The 21,992-nt window shown below is 41.1% G+C and overlaps 1 protein-coding gene across 1 annotated transcript in view; it reads right to left on the bottom strand.

Annotated features, from left to right (window-relative positions):
* Nucleotides 1-10,989, bottom strand: part of CMTM4 (CKLF like MARVEL transmembrane domain containing 4) — a 41,266-nt gene extending 30,277 nt beyond the window's left edge. Inside the window, exon 1 of the mRNA XM_042797786.1 lies at nucleotides 10,439-10,989. Coding sequence (XP_042653720.1) covers nucleotides 10,439-10,624 — 186 coding nt within the window. The 5' untranslated portion in view covers nucleotides 10,625-10,989. The remainder of the gene's footprint in view (nucleotides 1-10,438) is intronic.
* Nucleotides 10,990-21,992: the final 11,003 nt, after the last annotated feature.

Below are 21,992 nucleotides of genomic sequence, written 5' to 3'. Positions count from 1 at the left end.
TCAGAAAAATATCATACGTTTCTTCACTGCCACACTAATTTTATATACATTGAGTCCTCTGCATCTTCCTCAGCCACTGCCAGCTGCGCGTAGTGGGGGCAGAAAGGTGGGAGAGGGGAGAATAAAATATTTTTCCATTAGTCCCATTTGCTGCTAGTCCTACTCATGCAAGCTTGAGTAATAGCAACACAAGTAAAAACTGACTACAGGAAACAAAATGGAGAAAAAAAAAAAAAATCTAGTTTACCAGCTGAGCTCAAGAAAGTTTAGTAACTCCCACTTTCAGTCACCAAGGCAGGGGAAGATACAACTTAGCGTCCTTAAAAATCATTGGTAATTCTTGTCTGTCTTAAAAACTAATTTAATAATTAGCATCGCTAACAGTCACTGATTTTGTATCAGCATGTATCAGCTTATTAATAACAACTGTGCAGGATGCTCAAGAGAGCATGTCCAGGAGAGGTACCTCTCAGTATAATGTCTAACTTCCTATCCCCAATCTTCCAGCAAGGGTATAGCATCCTCTCCAGTCCATTTCCTAGTTTTTTCTATTAAGTCAAGCTCTAAGAACTCGTAACTTATCATATATTTGCTATTTAAACAAAATGGATAAATACAGTTAACCTATTTTTGTCTTGAGGCTACACACATATGTTCTGTATGGTACATAAACACACACACTGCTGGAACACAGCAAGTTACTGAGATTGTGTTTGTATGAGTTTTAAACAAAGTTTTTTTTAAAAAATGGCTATTGCTTCACTTAAGAGAATTCTCTACTCAGCTCTTAATAAAAACAAGAGAAAAATCAACACTTTTGACCTGGCTTCATGTTCATATTCATAAGCCAACCTGTGTTGGAAACCTGGCTAGTCAAAACAATATTAAAACATAGTACTGTGAATCTGAAACAAACAGTATGATAAATTATTTGCTTTTAAGAAGTAAAGGTGTAGTCATAAAATTTGTCAAGTATTTGATCTGCACAGCCTCTTGTTTAACTAGCCTGTTAGGCTATTTTAAAAAGTGAAAGTTCTATTTTAAGACTATCAGAATCAGCCTTCATCCTTTAAAACCCCATTTAATCCCAATTATGAGTAAACATCAAACATCCCACAAATACTAAAACAAGAAAGGAATTTTAATGAGAAAACAATCAAGAACTTAAAGTAGTCCTAAGGAATCCATTAAAGTTTTTTGGGTTGTTTTTGTTTAAAGGAAATGGTGCAAAATGTCCTTGCAATCCCAACTTTCCCAAGATTGCAATCTGAAGGCCCCCTTAGATGCCATGCCTTAAAAGGCAAAAAGAGTCTAGACATACTGGTAAAACAGAACATTAAAAAAATAGATGTAGGCCAGAACATTAAAGAGCACTGCCAGCTGTACTGGGGAATGCATGAAACCTTCAAACTCGTCTTGCTGTTTATACTGTCTTAGAAGTGTTATACAGTAGTATCTCATCCAAACTAGAAAAAAAAAAGCCCACAAGCTTTCATTGCATAACTTCAAATCCACCTACTTGCGATTTTATAACTCAAGAGCAGATCTGACTGAAGACTGCAAACAAACTTAGCACGCTGCAAACAGAGGACTATAAAATGTTGTTAACAACACAAAAGCCCTAAGACTCTGGCAACAATGCCTTTGCCTTCTTGATCACTAAACATACTGAACATCCCAAACACCTAGGACACTACCCTGTAACTATGGAAGAGCACTTTTTCCAAAATACTTTAAAAATGTTTCTAAGTGATAATATATAAAATTAAAAGATCCCAATGTTTACTGAAAGGTTTCATCTACAATAAATAGAAAGTTTCTAAGCTTTAAATGCAACAATTAATTTATGTTAGAAGGTACATGATCAAAGAACTAACTAATTTCTTCACAACAATCAACTGGCAGTCTCAATTTCTAGCAGGAAAATAATTTCATAAGCCACAAGTTATCAAAGGTTATTAAAGACTTTTAAAACTTAAGTATTTCATAATATTCACAACCATGCTTGGTGCCTTCCTGCATGAGTATTTCAGTTTAAAATATACAAAAGCATAGAAAATTACTAGTATGAAAATGCTTGTAGTTGACTCATTAAATAATTTTGCAAAAAATTGCCAGAACTGTTACAAGTAGTGCTGTATCACTGGTAGATTTGTAGCATTTGAAAAAAACAATGTTTAGCTTCAGTTACAGAGCAAGCATCACCATATGCAATTCCCAATCTAAGCGCAGGACATGCTTTTACACACTGGGCCAATGGTTGCTGTGCTTTTAAGCTATAATGTAATGAAGGCAACTCCCACGAACAAGGTTCAGCTCACTTGCAAGCTGAACACTTTGTGAACGTACATACAAGCTAAAGAAAATTCAGAGAAGTGTCTTGAACAAGACATTATTCAAACATCAACACCTGAATATCAAGTTACATATTAAAAAAAAGTTTAACTGCAGACAATGTTGAAGACACTTGTTTGGGTAAAAATGCATCATACTGTTCCACAAGCTAAGGCATTAGACACCAGAGCCTTATTTACAATTAAGTGAATACAGCACTCAGAAATGTGATACTTGAGTTATAGTTCCCAGTTTAATTTGCACACATTGAGATTAAAACATTAAAATCTACTCTGTTTACCTGAAACCACATTCAGGCATTATGCCACTCTAGTAGCATACTGCAGTGTGAGTACTAATTTCATCCTGGACATCTATTAAATAAAACAATGCTTGAGCCCTGTCACTGTAAAGACCACATTACTTGATTCACGCTGTTGCTTACTCCGTGGGCTTCTCAGTTTGGGCACATACTATACCAGCTCTAAGACCCCTTTTGCCCAGTCAGTAGTATTTTTTGACCCATCTTTCCTCTACTCATGGTTGTATGTTCTTACACTGATTCTGCATCAGGTTGGTGCTATCCAGCTTTCACTTTCCTCCCATATTTTGAAGAGTTGAAGGTACAAGTTCCAGAGAAACCTAAACAATACTTCCATGTTTTGGAAACAACTGACTACACAAATCATCTGAGAATTAGGTGACCTTTTTTTTTTTTTTTTTAATCCAGCTCTAATGTAGAAGTAGCAACTACTACCACGATGGAGTAACATCAGTTGCCCTCTGTTAAGATGTCTATTCCTTGTGCATCTAGTACTCTTTGTATATACAATTTCAGTACAAGCTTATTTGTTGAGGTCTAGAAGCAAGGCAGGTTATTTCTGAAATGCAATTTTGAGCACAGGATGATGACTATCAAAAAATGTGCAAGTTGATTTGAAAAAATGATGCACTAACTCGCATCAGAAATAACCAATTCGTCCTATACTTGTTGTTACAAGAAAAACACAACCTCTTAAATTGCTAGTCCTTCTTCTTGTCTTCTTATCTCAAGATAATTAGTCACTAGGGAGGCTCACCAACAAAAGATTACCAGAAAATAAGGTAGCTTTCCAATTATTAATACTATCAGAACTACATTTCTTATCACAGTACCTACAATTAGTATAATGTATCTATTACCATTACACTGGATCATAATGGGGGGGGGGGAAGATAGAGCATACTTATTACAGAAATTATAGAAATACCTTCTGAAAGCAAATTTTAAAACTATCCACCATCTTAGAGAGAAATTTGTAACAGGAATTTGGAGTTTACCGACAGTAGGACACCAGCCCATAGCCAGATGGTAGTTAAGAGACACCATGAAAGAGACCAAAACCCATTCCCCTTTATGTGGGAAGACAACCACAGTCTTTTCTTTAGTTGCATACAGAAACAATAAAAAGCAAAACTAAACAGAGTTATCTCATCATTCTTCCCTTTATGGTAAATGTCAGTATAAAAATACTGTCACACAGCAATGCAGATCCACAAGTGTTGAAGAGAAGTCTTTCCAAAGAGAAGAGGTTCAGAGACACTGAAGAGACATGGTTTACCTAAAGAGGATTTCTAAACGTATTTATGTATTACAAATTTGATCCTTATTATATCGTATTAAAACAGTATTTTTCTAAGACCAAATGCCAAAAATCACCAGTATCCACTGTCATACTTAGCATCTTCTAAACAAATACCACTGAGAATCAAATCTCAATATACAACACACGGTCACAAGGATTTTTTACATAAATGCACACTTATTGTTTGGGAATTGTAAGAGAAGAAAAGATGGAAGACACAGTTAATCACAGAATGACTATAAATTGCCAGTGCAAACCCCTAGGATGTAACAGGAGAGGTAACTCCAGCGGAGGCTTGAAAAGTGACATGTCATCATACTGGTAATGCACACTTAAAAGGTTACCGGCGGCTCAGGTTGTGCCTACTGAGACCCGACGACCTCACTCAGACGGTGGGACAAGGAAGGGCTGCTGGATGGTCTCCAGACCAGAAAGCCCCTCTTATGGGCAGAGTCTAAAACCATTTTGTCTTGCCTTGTGCAGCAAGATGAAGGCTGGCTGAGTGCAGACAGCTGTTTCGATGTGCATGAAGGAGTAAGCAGTAGTTACTGAAAGTGGCAATGTTAAAACACAAGAACAAATGGCTATATATTTGCTAGAATTAAGTTCACACCAGAAATAAGGAAGGTTTCTATACCTCCAAAGTGAAGAAAAAATGAACAAAAGCTAACTTTAAGGTGAAACTATCACTTATGGAAAAAAACATCAGGCACAGGGCTACCTGTGACAACAAAGCTACCTTAGAAGCCTCAGATGTCTCCAGCAGTGCTCTGCTTCTCACTGAGACCACTGAATGCTTTATGTCCAGCTCAATGACCTGACCACCACAGAATGACCTTACCACGCAGAGAACATCATCTACTGACCTCTATTAGGTACAGTCTAATTTTCTGCAGGTTAGTTAACACCCCATTTACCTAAAACAGACTTTAGGATAAATAATATGACAGAAATCTCTGTTTATCCACAATGCATTCAGCGGCCAACCAGTAACTTCTAGGATTTACAGCATAACAACTGCCTGTAAAGCACCAAGCTCCCCGCTCTAACAACCCATTAAGGAAGCAGATCAGGAATCACACTGCTGCGCAGCTGCAAAGGAGTACTGTAGAGAGAGCCAGGGAAGAGTCAGACATGCTGTAAGATGGGACACACCAGATTGGGGTGCAAGGCTGGGGACTCCATCTAATCCTCCCCCCTAAGAAGCGATCAGAATGAGATGCTGAGCTGAAGGCACAAGAAGGCAGTGATAATTAACTATGAGGTTACTGAACACCTGATGGATTGTTTTGAACTGGATACTAATAGCAATTAGCTTACTCCTTTGGAACATAAATGTTATAACTCTATTTTTTTTTAATATAATTAACAGCGAGAATTCTCAATAGTCTTATTACCTGTAATACACACCTACATAGGGCTTTTTAAATTTTGTTTTCTTCATTGCAATAGATCATGATAGCAACGAGTTTTACTGTAGTCCTGGCCTTAACCAATTTCTGGATGTGGAAATCCATAATGACAGTAAGCCACAAAACAACTTTTCCAACATTCAGCTACTCTCCCCCAATGAAGATGGAACTTTTTATTCTGAAAATTGTGAACATATGAACTTCTATTCCCACGAGATTTCATTTAGCTCAAAATCTTGCCTCCACTGATGAGCAATAGTATACTCTATAGAGAACAAGATGAGAGCAAGCATGCAGTGATACTTCCCAGTACACTCATCATCAACTTGCAGCTCGGAGACCTCCCAAGCAGAAGTATTATCTTCTTTTAAAGGAGCCTCTGATGGATTTTGTAGCATTTGGAACAGACACATGAAGAAAACGCTAGGGCTGTCTAAGCCACAAATGCCATCCTCTTTGAAGCTAGAACGTGATAAGGGTTTTCTGACAGTTGCTACTTCCATCACAAGGTTGCTCTGTGATCTTACTGCTCCAGTTAAACCATTCCTAACTACTGACAATGTCACAAGAACTAGCCAGGCACAATTTTTCACATCAGTTTTCTCAACTGTAAAAGGCAATGTATGTTAGTTTAAATCAAGTGCCTGTGAAAACCTGGCAGGATCCTGGTGCCAACAAGGGTCCCAATAGGATCCTGCCTGGTTTCCTCATAACTCAACTGGTGGCTGATAAGCAGCCCACCCAGAGCTAGGGTTCCCAAAGAAACTGAAAAGCAGACAACAGGTAGTCATGATATACCATGGGAATTTCCATGGGAAATATATGTCTATGCACAACTTTAATGATAGTATGATCCTTAAAGGCACAAACTATAACAATCAAGTAAACTGATAATGCATTTAGAACAGTTAAAGAGAAAAATTAAGTAAAGGGGAAAAAAAGCAGGCAATCTCATCTAAAGTGAAACAATTGCCACGAAGAGGTGGTACTGGCTAACCAGCCCATCTCTTTTGGATGGCAGCAATGGGCCCCTCCTAATTCCTCACATAGTAAGCACACTCAGAAAAAGGAAAGAATCTCCTTAGGAAATTCAAGGGAATGGGGAAGAAGTACTGAAATTAAACAAACAATTTGATGATGTCCATAGGAAAGTTTTCACGAGATATCTGTTTGATTATTGTACAGCAATCTCCATGGGAAGTATAAAAGCCCCAAAAAGCATGAGAAACATTAAACCATGCCAGAGAGTAATGAAAATAAACTCTAAAGAGCTTTTCTGCTCTGGTCTCCAAGGACAGCTATCCAATCCCTCACATCAGCTGTATGGCAAGGTACTGCTCCATCTAAATGCTGGAAAGCCAGCTGAGATAATTCCCACCTAGATTTCAACTTCCCCAAAGGAAAAGCATTTCTTTGGCTAGTACATAAAGCGCAGCACAAAACCAAACATGAGAGCTCCATACTACCTCAAGTCTTCCCCCTCATCCCCCATTCATTTCCTTTCACACCATTTCCTTCCCACCTGCCTGATGACACCCCATCAGGTGTCTCAGCCTCCCCAGTAGCCCTGAAAACTCCTTTCCTGATATGATCCAACAGTCACTGCTTTCCTTCAAGCTTCTTTTTTTTACAGAGGTTTGCAGCTTCAGCCCCAGTTACAGCAGATGTTTGTTTCCTCACAGACTCAAATAAACACACACGCAACTATTTCAACAGAACGATAATATACAGGCCAAAGAGCTACTTTCTGAAAATCTCACCTACCTAACAATAAAACTTTAAAAAAGAGTAAAATCAGTTCAATACTAAGCTGTTCCACATGGGTCCTTTTTATTATTTCTGCGCTATTCTTCATAGTGCCATTAGCAGGCAGACGTATGTACTACAGAACTGTTCAACTTAACCTTAAAGATTAATGAGAAATCCTAAATAGTAAAATACAGTTTCCTTAGTTTGCATACCCGATTTAAAATAAACAAAAAACCATAATGCTAATTAACCTCTTCTGGGAGTCAAGGGAGAGCAAGCCAAAATGAAACCCCAAAATAAGCTGTACAATACTATGCATGAACCATTATCATAACCTATTATGCCGGTGCCCCTTTATAGGACATTTTAGGGCATATTCTCTTTAAGTATTAATAAATGAGTTAAAGCTATTATCCCCTTTAGCAGCAAATAAATTACTCTATGCCTAAAATGTCAGACTGCTCTCCACCTTGTAACAACACCTGTGACAATGTTTTGAATCAATAAAGACAAATCTACAACAACAAAGGAGCCCTATAATCACCTATATTCAGTTACCCGGGTTTGGGGTTTTTTTCCCCCATTCCCTGTTCCTTCTGCTTTTGACAATCAAACATGGGCATTTTGAAGAAGACACATTTAAGCCACAATGCCCAACAGTTACCCTTCATTTACAGCACTACAAACTAATTTGTGCGAAGTCCTTCAACTGAAGATTAGACAAAACAGTAATGTTTGTCTTAGGCAGATACTTTTGCCTGCCAATCATATTTTAAGACAAATCCTGATGCTAAATGAAGTACATGTATTGTAATATTTCCTGTAGTGTTCTTCTTACTAGCATATATTTATTTAGAGACCTTTTATCTTAACCAATACTTTTTTTTTTTTTAGGGTTTTCTTGTGTGCAATAAAGTAAGTTCCCTCCTCGTTTTTTAAGAGCTAGAATTCTATACACTTCAATACATTTTAGTTCCTATAGCAATTTTGAAAAGGTATTACTGAACATCATAATTAAAATAATTGTACTTGGCAAATAAGTGAATTGAGCACAGTGTGGAATGTGTTCTTTTTTTTCCAAAACTGCTCAGTTTTCCATCAATTTGCAAAATTCAGTAGACTGCTGTACTAGTTGCTACCATGAATTAGCTTGAGCTTATTTTGAGTACAATTTTGCAGAAACTAAATGCATCTAAATGGTACATAAGCTTCCATCCTGTACTAGCTAATTTAATTTCTTGTTAACTTCTGACCCAATGGATTCATACACTCCATAGGAACCACGTGCAATAGCTCAGATGACTCTTATTTAAAAAGGCACAAAACATTACTTAGTTCCCCTAAAGATACTAATCTGCACGTATACATCTTCCAAATAATGTACTGGAAGTAGTGACATCTTTGTTCAACAGACAAGAAAGCTTCCCTATCTGTAACTCCAGCAGTGTGGTTTTCCCCCCAGCTTTTTTACAAGACTTAAAAAGTAAGAGGCATACTAGATGTAACTTTAGAACTTGTTCCAAGCAAATCAGAGTTTAATAATAAAGGATCCACTTACTCATGATCAGTAATCAGTCATTTTAATTACAAGTTAACGTGATGTGCCACAGTTATTAGTGTACTACAGAAAGGATCAGCAGAAGGAACAGGAACAAAAATCCCGAGGGCAGATTATTTCAGCATATTAAGCAACACCACCCCGGAATTTCTACCACATGGAGAGTTTTTAACAGTCCAAAGACAGGTAGATGTTGCACAAGGATGACCAACTCTTTGGCTTCAGTCCTGACAACACATAACGCAAACACAGCTATTACTTGCCGTCAGACTACTCGGGTAACATGCTCATCACTACTACCTGAAGACCACAGATTCTGTTCTACACTGAAGAGATGAGAAGAAAACAAATCGCACTTCCAAATTCTGGATTTTACTGGGTATGTATAAAAAGATGATTATAGATACATCACTGCAGCCCTCTGTAAACTCATGTCACTGTTGAACCTAGGATACTTTCGATGTGCCTTACACCAAACCTGTATGTGCAAGCTCCCTCTTGTACTAACCAGCAGAGATTTTAAATGCTGAAGTTACACCTAGGGAATACTAAGATGTTTCTGCCATCACAGTCCTCAAAGAACCCACCCATTTCAAGGGAAAACAATTTGTAGTACCCTGTAAGAAACTACTGAAAACTACTTCAAGTTTACTGTCATTTTCATAAAACATCTATTGTAAAATATCCTGAAAAACACATTTGTTGATTCAAAAAATATTAATATCAAAGTGACTTTGAAAGTGGATCAGATGAAGACAAACTTCACCATCAACAGAAAAACTGACAAAATGTTTCAGTGTTATTACACATTTAGCTGTTATCATGCTCTAAGATTTGCGTGCATTCCATCAAACTAAACAGTTTAGCTGTTCAAAGTAGAACACACACACCTGACATTTTATTTCAGAGTGGAAAAACACAGGTTTGGGGTTGGTTTGTTTTTTGTTGTTTTGATGGGGTTTTTGTTTGCTTGTTTGGGGTTTTGGTTTTTGGTTCCCCCCCTCCCCAGGAACATCAGGCAGCTCCCACCCACCATGGGGCTCCCACGGGAGGGACGCGGCCCAGCCACGGGTGGGCCGGGAGCCCCAGCGCACACCTGTGCGGCCGGGCAGCGGGCGTGCCTCCAGCCCACGGCACGTCCAGCGGCGTGAAAGAACGCTTAATAGTTAAACTGAAGGATTTCTGTGCTAAGAAGTTATCTTTCTTTTCTTTTTTAACCTATACAAAACCTATAGTGGTGGGAGTTTTTGCAATACCCCGGTGGTCTAAGGGCACAGGCAGGCCCTGGCTCACGGATGAGGTAAAAGCTTCCACGAAAATCAACCGGTACAGCCGAACGCCCCTACAAAACCTGCCGGGATGGAGGCCTAGCCCGGGCCGTTTCCCGCTGCGAGGAGAAGCCACACCACCTGACGGGAGCAAGCCCGCACGCACCCCGCGCCACCCGAAATCCGGTCACCGGGGAGGGACAGGGCCGAGCCTGCCCCCCGCCCCGAGCTGACACGACCCCTCGCAGCCGGCGGAAGGTGCCGTTCAAACACGGCGCGTCCCGGCGCCGAGCCCGGCCGCGGCGGGGGACACGGCGCCCCGGCCGCCTGAAATGGAGGACGGCTGGGCCGCCGCCAGGCGCCGCGCCCGCAGGTAACGCACCTCGGTGCCTTCCCCCCGCGCCCCGCCGCCCCGCGACGGGGGAAGGAGGGCGGAGGGGCTTCCCCCGAGCGCGGGCGGCCGCGGGCCCGCGCCCCGCCGGCGGTACCTACCACCTCGGCCAGCTTGATCCTGCCGAAGGTGCCCCGCAGGTAGTCCAGGTCGCAGCGGAGGCCGCCCAGCCCGCGGCTCTGGCTGACGGGCTCCGTGGTGGGCTGGTAGGGACTGCTGGCTCCCGAGATCATGGAAGTGCTGGACGCCTCGCCATCGAAGCCCTCCAGGTCATCGCCGTTCCTCATGGTGCCGGTGGTGCCGGCGCCGCCGCGCTGCCGAGGGGCTGGCCGCGGAGCTGCGGCCCGAGCCGCGCCACGCCGCGCTCACCTAGCGCTGGGCCGGCTGCATAGCTCCTGCCGCCCCCCGTCAGGCGGAGCGGCGCGGGGCGAGCGAGGGCAGCATGGTATGGTGCGGTGCGGTGCAGTGCTGTGCCCCGGGACCGGGCCCGCGCCCGCGGCGGGAGGAGGAAGAAGAGGAAGAAGGGGAGGAGGAGAAGGGGAAGAAGAAGAAGGAGGAGGAGGGGGGGGGGGGGGGGAGAGCGACGGCGCGCGAGCAGCCCTCAGCGCCGCGCCGCGCCCCGCCGCTGGGGGGCGCCCTGGCGCGGCCGCGGGGACCCGCCCGCTGCGCGGGACGAGGCCGCCGGGCGCCTCAACCCCGGCGGCGGCGCGGCCACCCCGCGCTCCGCTCCCGCTGCCCGGCCCCGGTCCCGGTCCCGGTCCCAGCAGGGTATCTCGGCTCCGAGCGGGGACGCCGCCGCTGTCGCTCCTCCCCCCTGCGCTCAGCGGAAAGGGCGGAGAGAGCCCGCCCCGGAGGGCGCGCCGCGGTCGGGCGGTGCCTCCGCGGGCCCGCGGCCGTCCGCCCGCCCCGGCACCGGCACCTGCCCCTGGCCCGGCCCGCGGAGGGCAGCGCAGAGCCAGGCACCTGCCCCCGGGGTGTTCCCGGCCCACGGCGGTCACCGCGCTCCGCGGGAGGCGGCTGGAGGTTCCGGTTGCGGCGTCCCGGCGGTTTTGGCGCCTCAGAAGGCGTTAGCGGTCTGCTGCGTTAAAGGCTTTTTGGTTTTGGGTATTTAGAAAGGCATTGATGTTGATGCGAACACCGAGAAAGTGGACGACGCTGTCATTTTAAATTGTATTCGTAACTCGGAGTTAATCCTTCCAGACAGATGAAGCAGTTCGCACTGCTCAGTTACACTTTCAAGCTGTGGCGATACTGCACCCACAGTAGTTTGAATATTGGAAACCTCGACTGTATTCTTCTGTGAGCATCAGAAACATTTTCAAGTGTAATTTTAAATAGTGAAGTTTTCCAAGTAAATGGATAGTTTTGACAGGCTCTGAATTACTTCTTGGAGACACTTTCCTCTTGCTCTGTCACCATAAATAAGGAGAAATTGCAACATGATCTGGCAAATGCAGCTGAAGTTTGTTTTGTTTTGTTTTTTAACATGGGCAGAGACTGACTGCTGTGTACCACAGACCAAGTGGAAATCCAAGGTGTTCAGCATCACATCCTCTCATGTGCCATCTTTATCAGCCAGGCCCCTATTCTCGGTCTTTCCATTGACAGTCTACACCATTTTCCCTTCTTTCACGTTACTAGTACAGGACTTTCACATGTATTAATTCCTCTAGAATCTTCCTCTGGACTCCCAAGTCTTTCTTACAGCTACAGTTTTTCTCTTTTCCATGAACCGTATAGATCATCAACCTTGTGATTTCCTTTCCAGCTACAGTGTTTTGTTTAATCTCTCCCTCTCAGTTCTCTTGAAGCCCCTTTTAATCCTTCTTTTAAAGGGTTTTGCCCAATACCACATGATCTTTAATTTCAAGGTATTTTTCTTCTTTTCTTTGGCCTCTGTATAAATAGACCCTAAGAAACAGACCTAAAGAGACAGAGAACACACCAGGAACCCTGGATCAAAAAGGGTCGGGTTTTTGTCTGCCATTAACAGTCACTGCTTAGTTAAGTGGAGGCATCATTGACAGTACACAGCCAATAGAAGTCTTTTCAGAGCTGCTCTGGGAGATCCTGGTGCTGGAAGAGGCCGATATTCTCAAGCAAGATGAAGAACTAGGAAACGTGCTTAAGAAAACAAAAATGTTGCCCTTTGGTGAAGGACAAATGGCAGGAAAGTTAAAAAAAAAAAGAAAACGAGCAAGGCCTGGAAAAGGATGGAAACTGTTGCTTGGGTCACATGAACCCAGCCTAATGATATGAAATCATAAATATAAGAGGAAAATCCTGAATTGGCACAGGTCTGGCCATGATGGACTAATAGGTTTTTACAGTCTCTTATTTCAGTTCTGGTATAACTCCACGGAAATCAGAAGTCTCACAAAGCTCCTTTTCTTGCAGGAAATATCATGGGTAGGTGGTTGCCACTTCCGAGACCTTCTCTGGATTCTTTTTAACTTAAGGCTCCACAGTTTTTTCAGGAACACAGGATTTCCACCTCTACCTACTGAGAGATGTAACATTGGCTTTGGGGGAGTGCTGTGCCAGCTCTAGAAAACTATCCTGAGCAAAACAATTAAAACATTTTTGAAACACCCAGTGAACAATATTTTGATAAATCTTTTGCAGTTCTAACCTAAATACATCAGTACATTGAAGGAGAATCAAAAGGTGGTATTGCAGAAGACGAATGACAAAGGGAGAGATGGTTGAGTGATTTAAGAAAAGGTCTAGGCGATAAGAGATCTTGATTCTGGTTTTTGGTGTAGCCACTACCTTCTGTGCAGCCTTCAGCAAACTTAATAGCTTAGTTTTTCCTATAAAGCAGACTACACAAAGTTTAAATGTATTTAAAATCATGAGAGCACTTCCAGAATACCGCAAAGTATAGACACACTGAAAACCCTCTGTCCTTCAGCGAGCTAGTTGCCTGGGCAGTGAAAGCACCGCAAGTGTTCTCTCTGCCCAGTCTGAAGTGTTATTTGAACAATTGTGAGGCATGTTTTCAGTGAGCGTGTCGACAGTGTCACTGACCACGGTTTCACAGACATTCTGTGCAGCTCCGAGGGCAGCAGGGTACCGGCATCGCCGCCCGGAGCCCCTGTAGCCCTTTCGGCACCACGGCTGTACAGCCAGCGTCCCCCTTGCTGTAAATGGCACAGAGCCAGCACCGAGCCATACTGGGGGATTTTCTGGCGTCCTCCTGGACGGGTGGGTGGGCTGGACAGACTTGGCAAGGGCTTGTGAGGTTGTTGCCAACATTTAACAAAGGAATCCTTTACACACATTCTTGCCTGATACGGCACCTTTTCAGCCTGCTCTGTAGCACTTGAAGGAAAAAAATGTCTACGATTAATATGTAAATAAAAGTATTGATCCCATAAAAAGGTCACTGCATTCATCCGAGGCAGATCACATTGCTTTCAGATAACTTTGTTTTTACAAGTTCATAAGCTTTTCAGGCACAGCCTGCCATTTCATCCTGTGGCTTTATACCAAGAGTAGGAAAATGGGGAACCAGGTCAGTGATCAGCACTCACGACACCACCATAGTATCAAGCTAACCAGATCACAGAATTCATCAGAGCGGACTTCATATCCAGCCAACATATGACTGAATAGCAAAAACAAGGAAGAAAGAGCACAGAGGGAAGGAAATCCAAGTATCCTATTCATGGGCACTACAGTTTAATGATCAAAGATCTGTATTTTTACAGAATGGTTAAAGCCAGCTTTGGCAGAATTAAAAATTCCCCATCAGAAAGAATCTCCAGGACAGTAGTGATAAATTAAAACCAAGTGGTGATTTAGGTGTAAAAAGCAGTGGAAAGAGAACCTTAAATATGATCACTGATCAAACTGAACAAAACTACCCTAATCTCTCAGCTTTCATCTCAGCTACTCATACAGCCTTTAATAAACAGCCTTTAATAAACTTCTGCTGGGTTCATTTCATTAAGCACATTTCAGTTTTATTTTTAAGATTAAAGTGTGTGATTCTATTGCAACTCAATAGGAATATCAACTTAAATGTAGCTTTTAAAATCTGGTTTTATGTAGTTTTAACACACTTTAAAGTGTTTAAATGTTTATACATAAAATTTTGTAGATGTGAATGGTGCTTAAATGTAGTTAAGAGTGCAAAAGGAATTGCAATCCTAACAGGAAAGTTACATCTGTGCAAGTACCTGAAAAGAGCCGAGAGGTTCTTTAAGAAAATGCTCCGTTACTTCCACATGACCTACCAAAGGGAAGGAGCACTGGTATGCTGCCAAATTCCAAGAGAGCTGAGCAGTGATTAGAGTATAACTCTGGCATCAGAGAGGAGACTTTTTTCCCCTTAAATTTCTCAATGTAAAAAATGCTGAAGCTTTTTCTCAACTTTTCAGTTGGGGAAAAAAAAAAAAACAAAACAAAACCAAACACAAAACCCACCCCACCCTAAAAAGCTAATAAAGAACTTGCTTTAGGAAAACATCTGGTAGTTTTAAGTGCCTTAGTTCAGTAAATTGTCCATTTTCACAGTGTAGGAGTGTGGCATGCACACTTCGATTCCGTAGCCATGAGCAGCATGGGAAGCAGGCAAATAATTTTGCTGAGTCAGAGTTAGGAATTAATACAACATGAATAAGCTGCAATTTCTGACACAGACTTTAAGCAGAAGGAAAACTGGACAGAATGGTGGGGACTCATGCAGTCAGTTATCCCTAACTGGTCAAGGATAACTGCTGCTGAGCGGTAAGACAATTCCTACTTTACCACATCCCGCCACTGCTGAAATAGCACTGTGCAACCTCCCACAGTAAAGCCACTCGGCATAAATCCACCTCAGGCACTGAATATCCAGAGAAGTTTCACAGGCTAACAGCACACTGCTTGCTGTTCACACCTGATGGTTTGGTAACAGCACTTTAGGTACATACTGACACAGCACAGCGAGTGGCACTCTTGGCTTTACATCTGGTTAAAAAAGTGCAGGTCTAGTAACAGAAAACGTTAGTGAATCCTACTCCTATCCTGCAGTTATACTCTAACATTAGCCCGTGCATATTTTCAACACCTTCACCTGTATTCCAGCCCTTATGCTTTGGAAAATAAACAGAGCAGCCCCGGATGGCCCTACAGGCCTCACAGACCTGTGTGACAGATTCCTCCATTATGGGGCTCCCACCAGGTCTCACAGCTGGGACCAGAAAGCAGCAGTGGCTGGAAATCACTGCAGGACCTGTCCCAAGGGGCTGTATGGGGTTGGCTTCCCCTTTAAGGGGACAAATAAAAGTATCACTCCTGGAATTTCACCATCAGTACCATAAAACAGCATTTCCCCATCAAAAACAAATCAACCACAAGAAGAAAATCTCCCCAAAACCAAGGTAACACCGTAAATAAAATCAGATCTTTACTTTGCCGACTTACAAACATTACTTCATATGCTATGAACAATGAGACATTCATAGGCCAACTTTTTTTTTAATCCAGGATTAGAGATTGACATCTCCTTCAGTATTGTCTACTGGTCCAATTTTTGTTTTCCTCTGCCTTCATCACTGATCAAGTAGTCACTGACTCCTTTCACATACAAAAACTTTTAAGGATATCTGCAATCTGCAAGTGCCAGAGAGGGGTTACCTCGCAGTCACAGCTGGGCTGAAGGGCAGCAAACATTCTACATAGCAGGGAGGTGAAATTAATTTCTATAAAAAACAGAAGCAAAACCTCATATTCTTAAGAAAAATGCCAGTAGACCTTTAACGGTGCTGGGAACCAGCCAAGACTGTGGGTTGTATTTCTTTTGAAAGAATCCTGTATAATGAAGCACACTGAAAAATATGCAGAGAGACTGACACCAGTGTTTATTTTATTCATGGCACTACATTTATTCAGGGAACAGAGGGAAAAAAAGCGCCTGAGAAAAAAGGTAGTCTTCTTCCAATAAGACCATAAAAACACACAGGCCTAGAACAGAAGGTCACTAAACACTAGTTCCCTCTCACTGCGTGGGCATGGTCATGCTGCCCCTATGCTATCCAGTATTTTTATAGCAAGAGATGGAGTGTGTAGGGTACAGCAGGCCTTTGGAAGGAAAGAGCCGATTTTTATTTTTTGAGAAGGTGGGAAGCTGAAGGGGAGGATGAAAAAACTGTATAAACCATGTTTTATAAGCAGAGTTTTAAAGGTCCCTTAGCAGGCTTTAAAAAAAAAGATGAAGTACACTCACTACATTCTTTCTTTCCATGGACGAAATGGGCCAGCGAAAACAACTGACCTCAACTGTTTTAATACTGTGTTTGTAACCAAACCAATCAGTCCCCTGCACTTCTGGTGGGGAATTGCAAATGTTAAACACGTTCATTTTTAAATTATCCTTCTGAATTTGTTTTACTTACAGCTAAACTACAGTTTATTGCTAACATCAGCTAACATGACAACGGTTCAAACACTATTCCTTGTTTTCAACAGCACTTAATTCCTCCATACAACAAATTTATATTCAGCTAATTTGGCTCATTCACTTTCAGACTATTTCTTTAGTTACGTGGGTATTCTACATGCAAGGGAAAGTTTTGGCTCTTCTTTTTTTTTTTTTAATTCTCTTTTTTAAACAGGAAAAAGAATTTCAAGTCTTCCATCACTGGCTATAAACTCAAGGCAGGCGCATGGCCCCCACTCTACAAAGCCATACACAGAGGAACTAATAAATCCTGATTCCTTGTGGACTTATGTCTTCTCTTCTACCTTCCCCACCTCACCCCTCCCACTGAGCCCAATGACCCAGCACCCTCCCCAGGGTCCTTTTTCACACACAGCAGGCTTAGCTCCTATTTATGTCCTCGAACTACTGCCTGAGCAAAAGGAAGCAAGTGCTATGCCAGGTTCCATGTGTGCAGACCAGCAGATTTTTGTTTGGCCTGTCTCGCCTATGCACTAGCCAAACTTATTTGGCAATCCCTACCTAAAACAGAGGAAATCTTTGGATTTATAGTCTCCACCAAGCCACTAATTTTCATGCAACTGGTATTAATTCAGCTATCTGCGAAATCTTTCTTGTTACTGAAATTGGCCAAAAGATTTAAGTTATTTCTGAGGAAGGGGTAGAATAAGACAGACTACAAATATAGAAGCAGAGGAAACCATGCTAAAAATATTTTAAGTATGACAGCATTCTCTTAATATTTGTGTTGTACTTCTGTTCAGATAGAAGGTGACTTGGAGAGACTTTGACAGGCTTTTGCTAATTTTGAGATATTTCAGATCCTGCCAATTTCACTGACAATTTCTCAGCCCAGTAAAACAGCATTTGAAGGTATTGGTCAAAACATCCTAACACAGCTAGTTAAACAGTTGCTAATTATAGTTGTCTACTGACAATCCAGCATTATTCTGGGGTGTGTGTGCTTTTCCCAGGAGAATAAACCTGTATGTAATAATTCAAGTTTATAACATACAGAAATTTCAGTATTAAGTAACCCCATCTTCTTACATATATCAAAGGGTAATATACCATATGCTTCTTTCTAAACCAGCCCATTACAACAGGAACAAACAATTTTTACCAAAGGATATTGTCATCTGACAGCTGTAGAGTATTTGTAAATCCAGTCACACAGTGAGATTACAGCACAGATGATAAAAGTCTGTATCACTCTCCTTACTGACCTCCACACCTACACTAGATAAATCCAGTTCAGGGTTTGGCTGGAAGTACCAAGAGCTCTCCCCTCAGGCTTCTGCCTTTGTTTTGGATTTAAGAGATCTTCTGTGCAGTCAGTGACTGATCTTTAATAAAACAGAATTTTTTCCTACCTCTCCCTCTCTGTCTATGGGCACAGTAACTTAAGTATTCCAGACCATCAGAAAATTTTGAACATCTTCACTTTCTAATAATCTCCAAAGCATAGTCAGTATATGAAGTCCTTCATTGATAATCATTTGATTCCTCTGGAAAAAAAAAGAGATTTTCATTTGATAGTATTTAGTGATCAATGTAAAACAGTTTTTACTAACCAACTACAGCAAGTAACATTCATTTCCACCTTCATCCTACCATTTAAGACATACATGACCAATATGGTCATGTAAACTTGAGTGCAACATCCAAGTTCACTCTGCAACCAAAATGTGTGTTAAGTCTGTTCAGATACAGACTTTAATTACTGGGCCTCTACCTAGGCAGGCATTCCCCTCCCACAGCATGCACCCATCACTCCTATTCGCACTGTGACCATGTTGTGAATTCGCTGTACCTGGCTCAGGCTTTTAGCACCTATCCCAGACTGCCCTGCACAACAGTCAAAGGCTGGTGTCAGGCCAGAAACTTGGCTGGGCTCTTTCAGAGAGGGAAATGGGCAACATAGGGCAAGACAAAAACTGTAGCCAGTCATTTAAGCCAATGTGTGCAAGTCATAGACTACTCTATCCTCTAGTACCTCAGACTCTAAGTCCAGCAAACAATACGTAGAATTGATCTGGTCCAAGCCTCAGTAGCCATCTCCATCCATTATTTTTTCAGTGGTCTTATTCCCTCTGTTCTGTCAATTAACACAATTCTAACACTGTCATTTCATTCTCTCTCTATAAGAGAAGTCCCCGTTTCTTGGAATGCTGTCAACCTGGTAAGCTGAGTGACAGATTTACAACTGCATGTTTCCTTTTCTCAAGAACTTCAGTATTTTACTCCACATTATTGTGATTATTCATGCAAAAACTATTCCTAGCACCTTTTAGTTGCAACCACCTTTCTCGCATATTTTGAAGGATTTTTTTGTTTTAAAACATTTGGCACATACGAGTCAAGGATGACATTTTTACAGACATCGTAAAGCTCTACTGAGTGTTACGTACAAACAAGTACCAGCAGTTTCATTAGTGAATATTCATCCTGAGAAATCAAACACTTTTCAAAGGCAGCTTGTGCAATGCAATTCAGCTTTCTTGTGCATAGATGCAACTTTTGGTGTCGGACATTGCTATTTCACCTTTTGTGCTGAAAGAAAGGAACCAGAGTGTCTTAATTAAGACAATTCAAAATTAAAAAGAAAAAAAACTTAACCCATATTCACAAAATTCTTAGAACTGAATGAAACTGCTTTTGTTTGCGAAAATTCAGTGATTCACTCTTTTAAAGATACTTGGTCTGAAAAAAACAAATATTCCAAACACGAATTATTAAGGGAACATCACAAGCAATGCATATAGCATCTTGCAATGGCACGTTAAGCAGCATTACCTACAGGCATTGATCCCAAGTCTGCCACCTTCTGGACTTGGAACATTTAATCTCTAGAAACTTTCAGCAGAACAATTACAATTAGATGTCAGGGAGAAGGGAGTCAAGGAGCTTCTTCAGACAAAAAGTTATAACTAACAATGTTGATTTTGCCACATAGACAGTCTTCAGACAAAAGCAATAGAGAAAATTAATTGTTTTCCTTGTTTATGATATGATCTTACAGACCTCTTACATGTAAACTATTACCGTGGTTTCAGTATAACCCATCCACTAACTCAAAGTCTGTGACTACGAATACCAGAAAACCAAAGTGATTACAATAGCTATTTCAAAGGGCAACAGTGCTACATATCAGCTTACACTGACAAGTCAAATCTTTTCCATCAGTCATTCCTAAACAATGTCAGAATCATGCTCCTTGGTGCACTGCTGTATTTGGCAAAAGAAAAGTCTAAGATGCTAATACTATTTTTTATTTTTAAGCCAGTTTAAAGCAGAATTAGGTGCCCATGGCGACATGTCTGATTTTGAAGCATTGTAACACATTTATACTACCACTTTTAAAGTGCTTCATTTGAAAAAATTAACTTCCTTGAGCTTTTAAGCATTTGAATTGAATTTCAAGAGGCACTGATGTACAGGTACAAGTCAGAGCTTGATTCATTTCACTTTTCCAGAGAAAAAGCAAACTAGATCGTATTCTGCTCTCACCTGCACTCTGTGTCTCCAATTACATGGAATGGCTATTTATAAACTATGGTTATATTTGACTGCAGAATCTTCAGATATTTGTGAAACCAGAGCCATGTGGCATCCCAAAGCATTAGTTCAGACTGTTGGCTTTCTTAATTATTTGTGCTTACACTATCTTCTACACACAATCTGAGTGGATCAGAAAAGTAACTAATTATTATGAAGGCTGTAGTAGAAAGGGGAAACTGAATTCCAGCAAAATGTGCTTTTGGAATTAAACTGCATCCATCCAATAAATATATTATTTATTTTTTAATTATAAAGATCAAATAACATACAAGTTCTCCTTTTGGTACTATATTCAATTTAGATATTTCATGCAGCTCTATATATAGACCCAGACAACCATAGTCTGGTTTAGGTCACCAGTAACAACGTAATAACCTATAGCCTTTCCCTTGTATGTATTTGAACTACAGAGACTCAGAAACCGATGATTTTATTCAAGCAAAGGTTCTGATTTGAGAAATTTGTTCCCTAACAAAATGCTGCCATAGCTGAAAAGCTGTCAGGGTTGACACCACCATCTGCAACGGTACAGGCAGTGAAAGATTCACCTTGTAGGAGTAGCTTAGAGCCTCCAGTAAGATATTTTCCACTCCAAAACATTTTTTTTTTTTGAGACATTTTGCTTTAAAAAAAAAAAATGAAATTGCAGTTGAACAACAGCAAAGTAAATGTAAGAGTTAAAAGTTCCATTTCGATCCACTGTTATGGCCTTTCTGAATAAAGTCACTTTCAACTTCAGCATGTCTAAAGATAAAATCTTCATTCAGTTTACTCCCAAATTAACATAATAAATAATTCTCTTCATATACTCAAAAAATGTTTCTAAATCCCATCTTAAAGGACTAAAATTAATTCTTTACATTAATGAACTCATCAAACCATAAAACTTTATGTCAATTCTAAAATTGTAATTGTTTCATGGCCTCATAAGGATTTACTCCTGGAGAAACTATGTATTGTAGAAACCAAAAGCTTAGTTCATTCATATTTCAGAGGCAGGGTGACTCAAGAAACATTAATAACTAGAACTTCAATCTATGCAGGGGAATATATAAGCATTCAGTTAAAAGTAACAATGAAGTAAACAAGTAGAATCCAAATTAAACCAGTGTACTCTTTCTATGCTTACTAGGGAGAATTTGTTACACTCGCCGAAGGGAGAAAACTTAGCTTTGCTATTGGCAGAGAAGAGGTATTTGCACAACAAAAGCAATTTACTCTTTAAACTCCTCATAACTTGTATTTTAATCCTGCAAATTTAGGACCAGTGATCTGCTTGGATACAATATTTCACAAAATATAATAAAAGGTATACATCTGAACCTGAGAAAATATACAACTGTTTCCCCATTCTCATGAAATATATTACTTTGCATCAAAACCAGTTCTGCTAACATAACTGTTTATGTGTAAGCTATTACAAGCACACCTCTCTCTGCAAACATAGCTATACCAATTTTTCTTTACTTACACAAGGCACGTGCTCTAAACTCCAGAGAGTAATTGCATTAGCAAAGGTTGGTACAAGAACTCCCAATAAGGAAGCTGTCATTAAGGTACACAACTGTACAAGCCAACTAACTTCTGTTCAGAGAACTCACTAATATTCTGCTCCCACAGAAACAGCTCTAGGAGGGGAATCTTAAGAACAACAGGAAAGCACAGCA

The sequence above is a fragment of the Tyto alba genome, unplaced genomic scaffold (assembly GCF_018691265.1).
Source record: "Tyto alba isolate M040663 unplaced genomic scaffold, T.alba_DEE_v4.0 Super-Scaffold_26, whole genome shotgun sequence".
NCBI lineage: Eukaryota > Metazoa > Chordata > Aves > Strigiformes > Tytonidae > Tyto > Tyto alba.
Note: the sequence above shows the minus strand (reverse complement) of the source record. Positions and strands in the feature narration are given on the sequence as shown.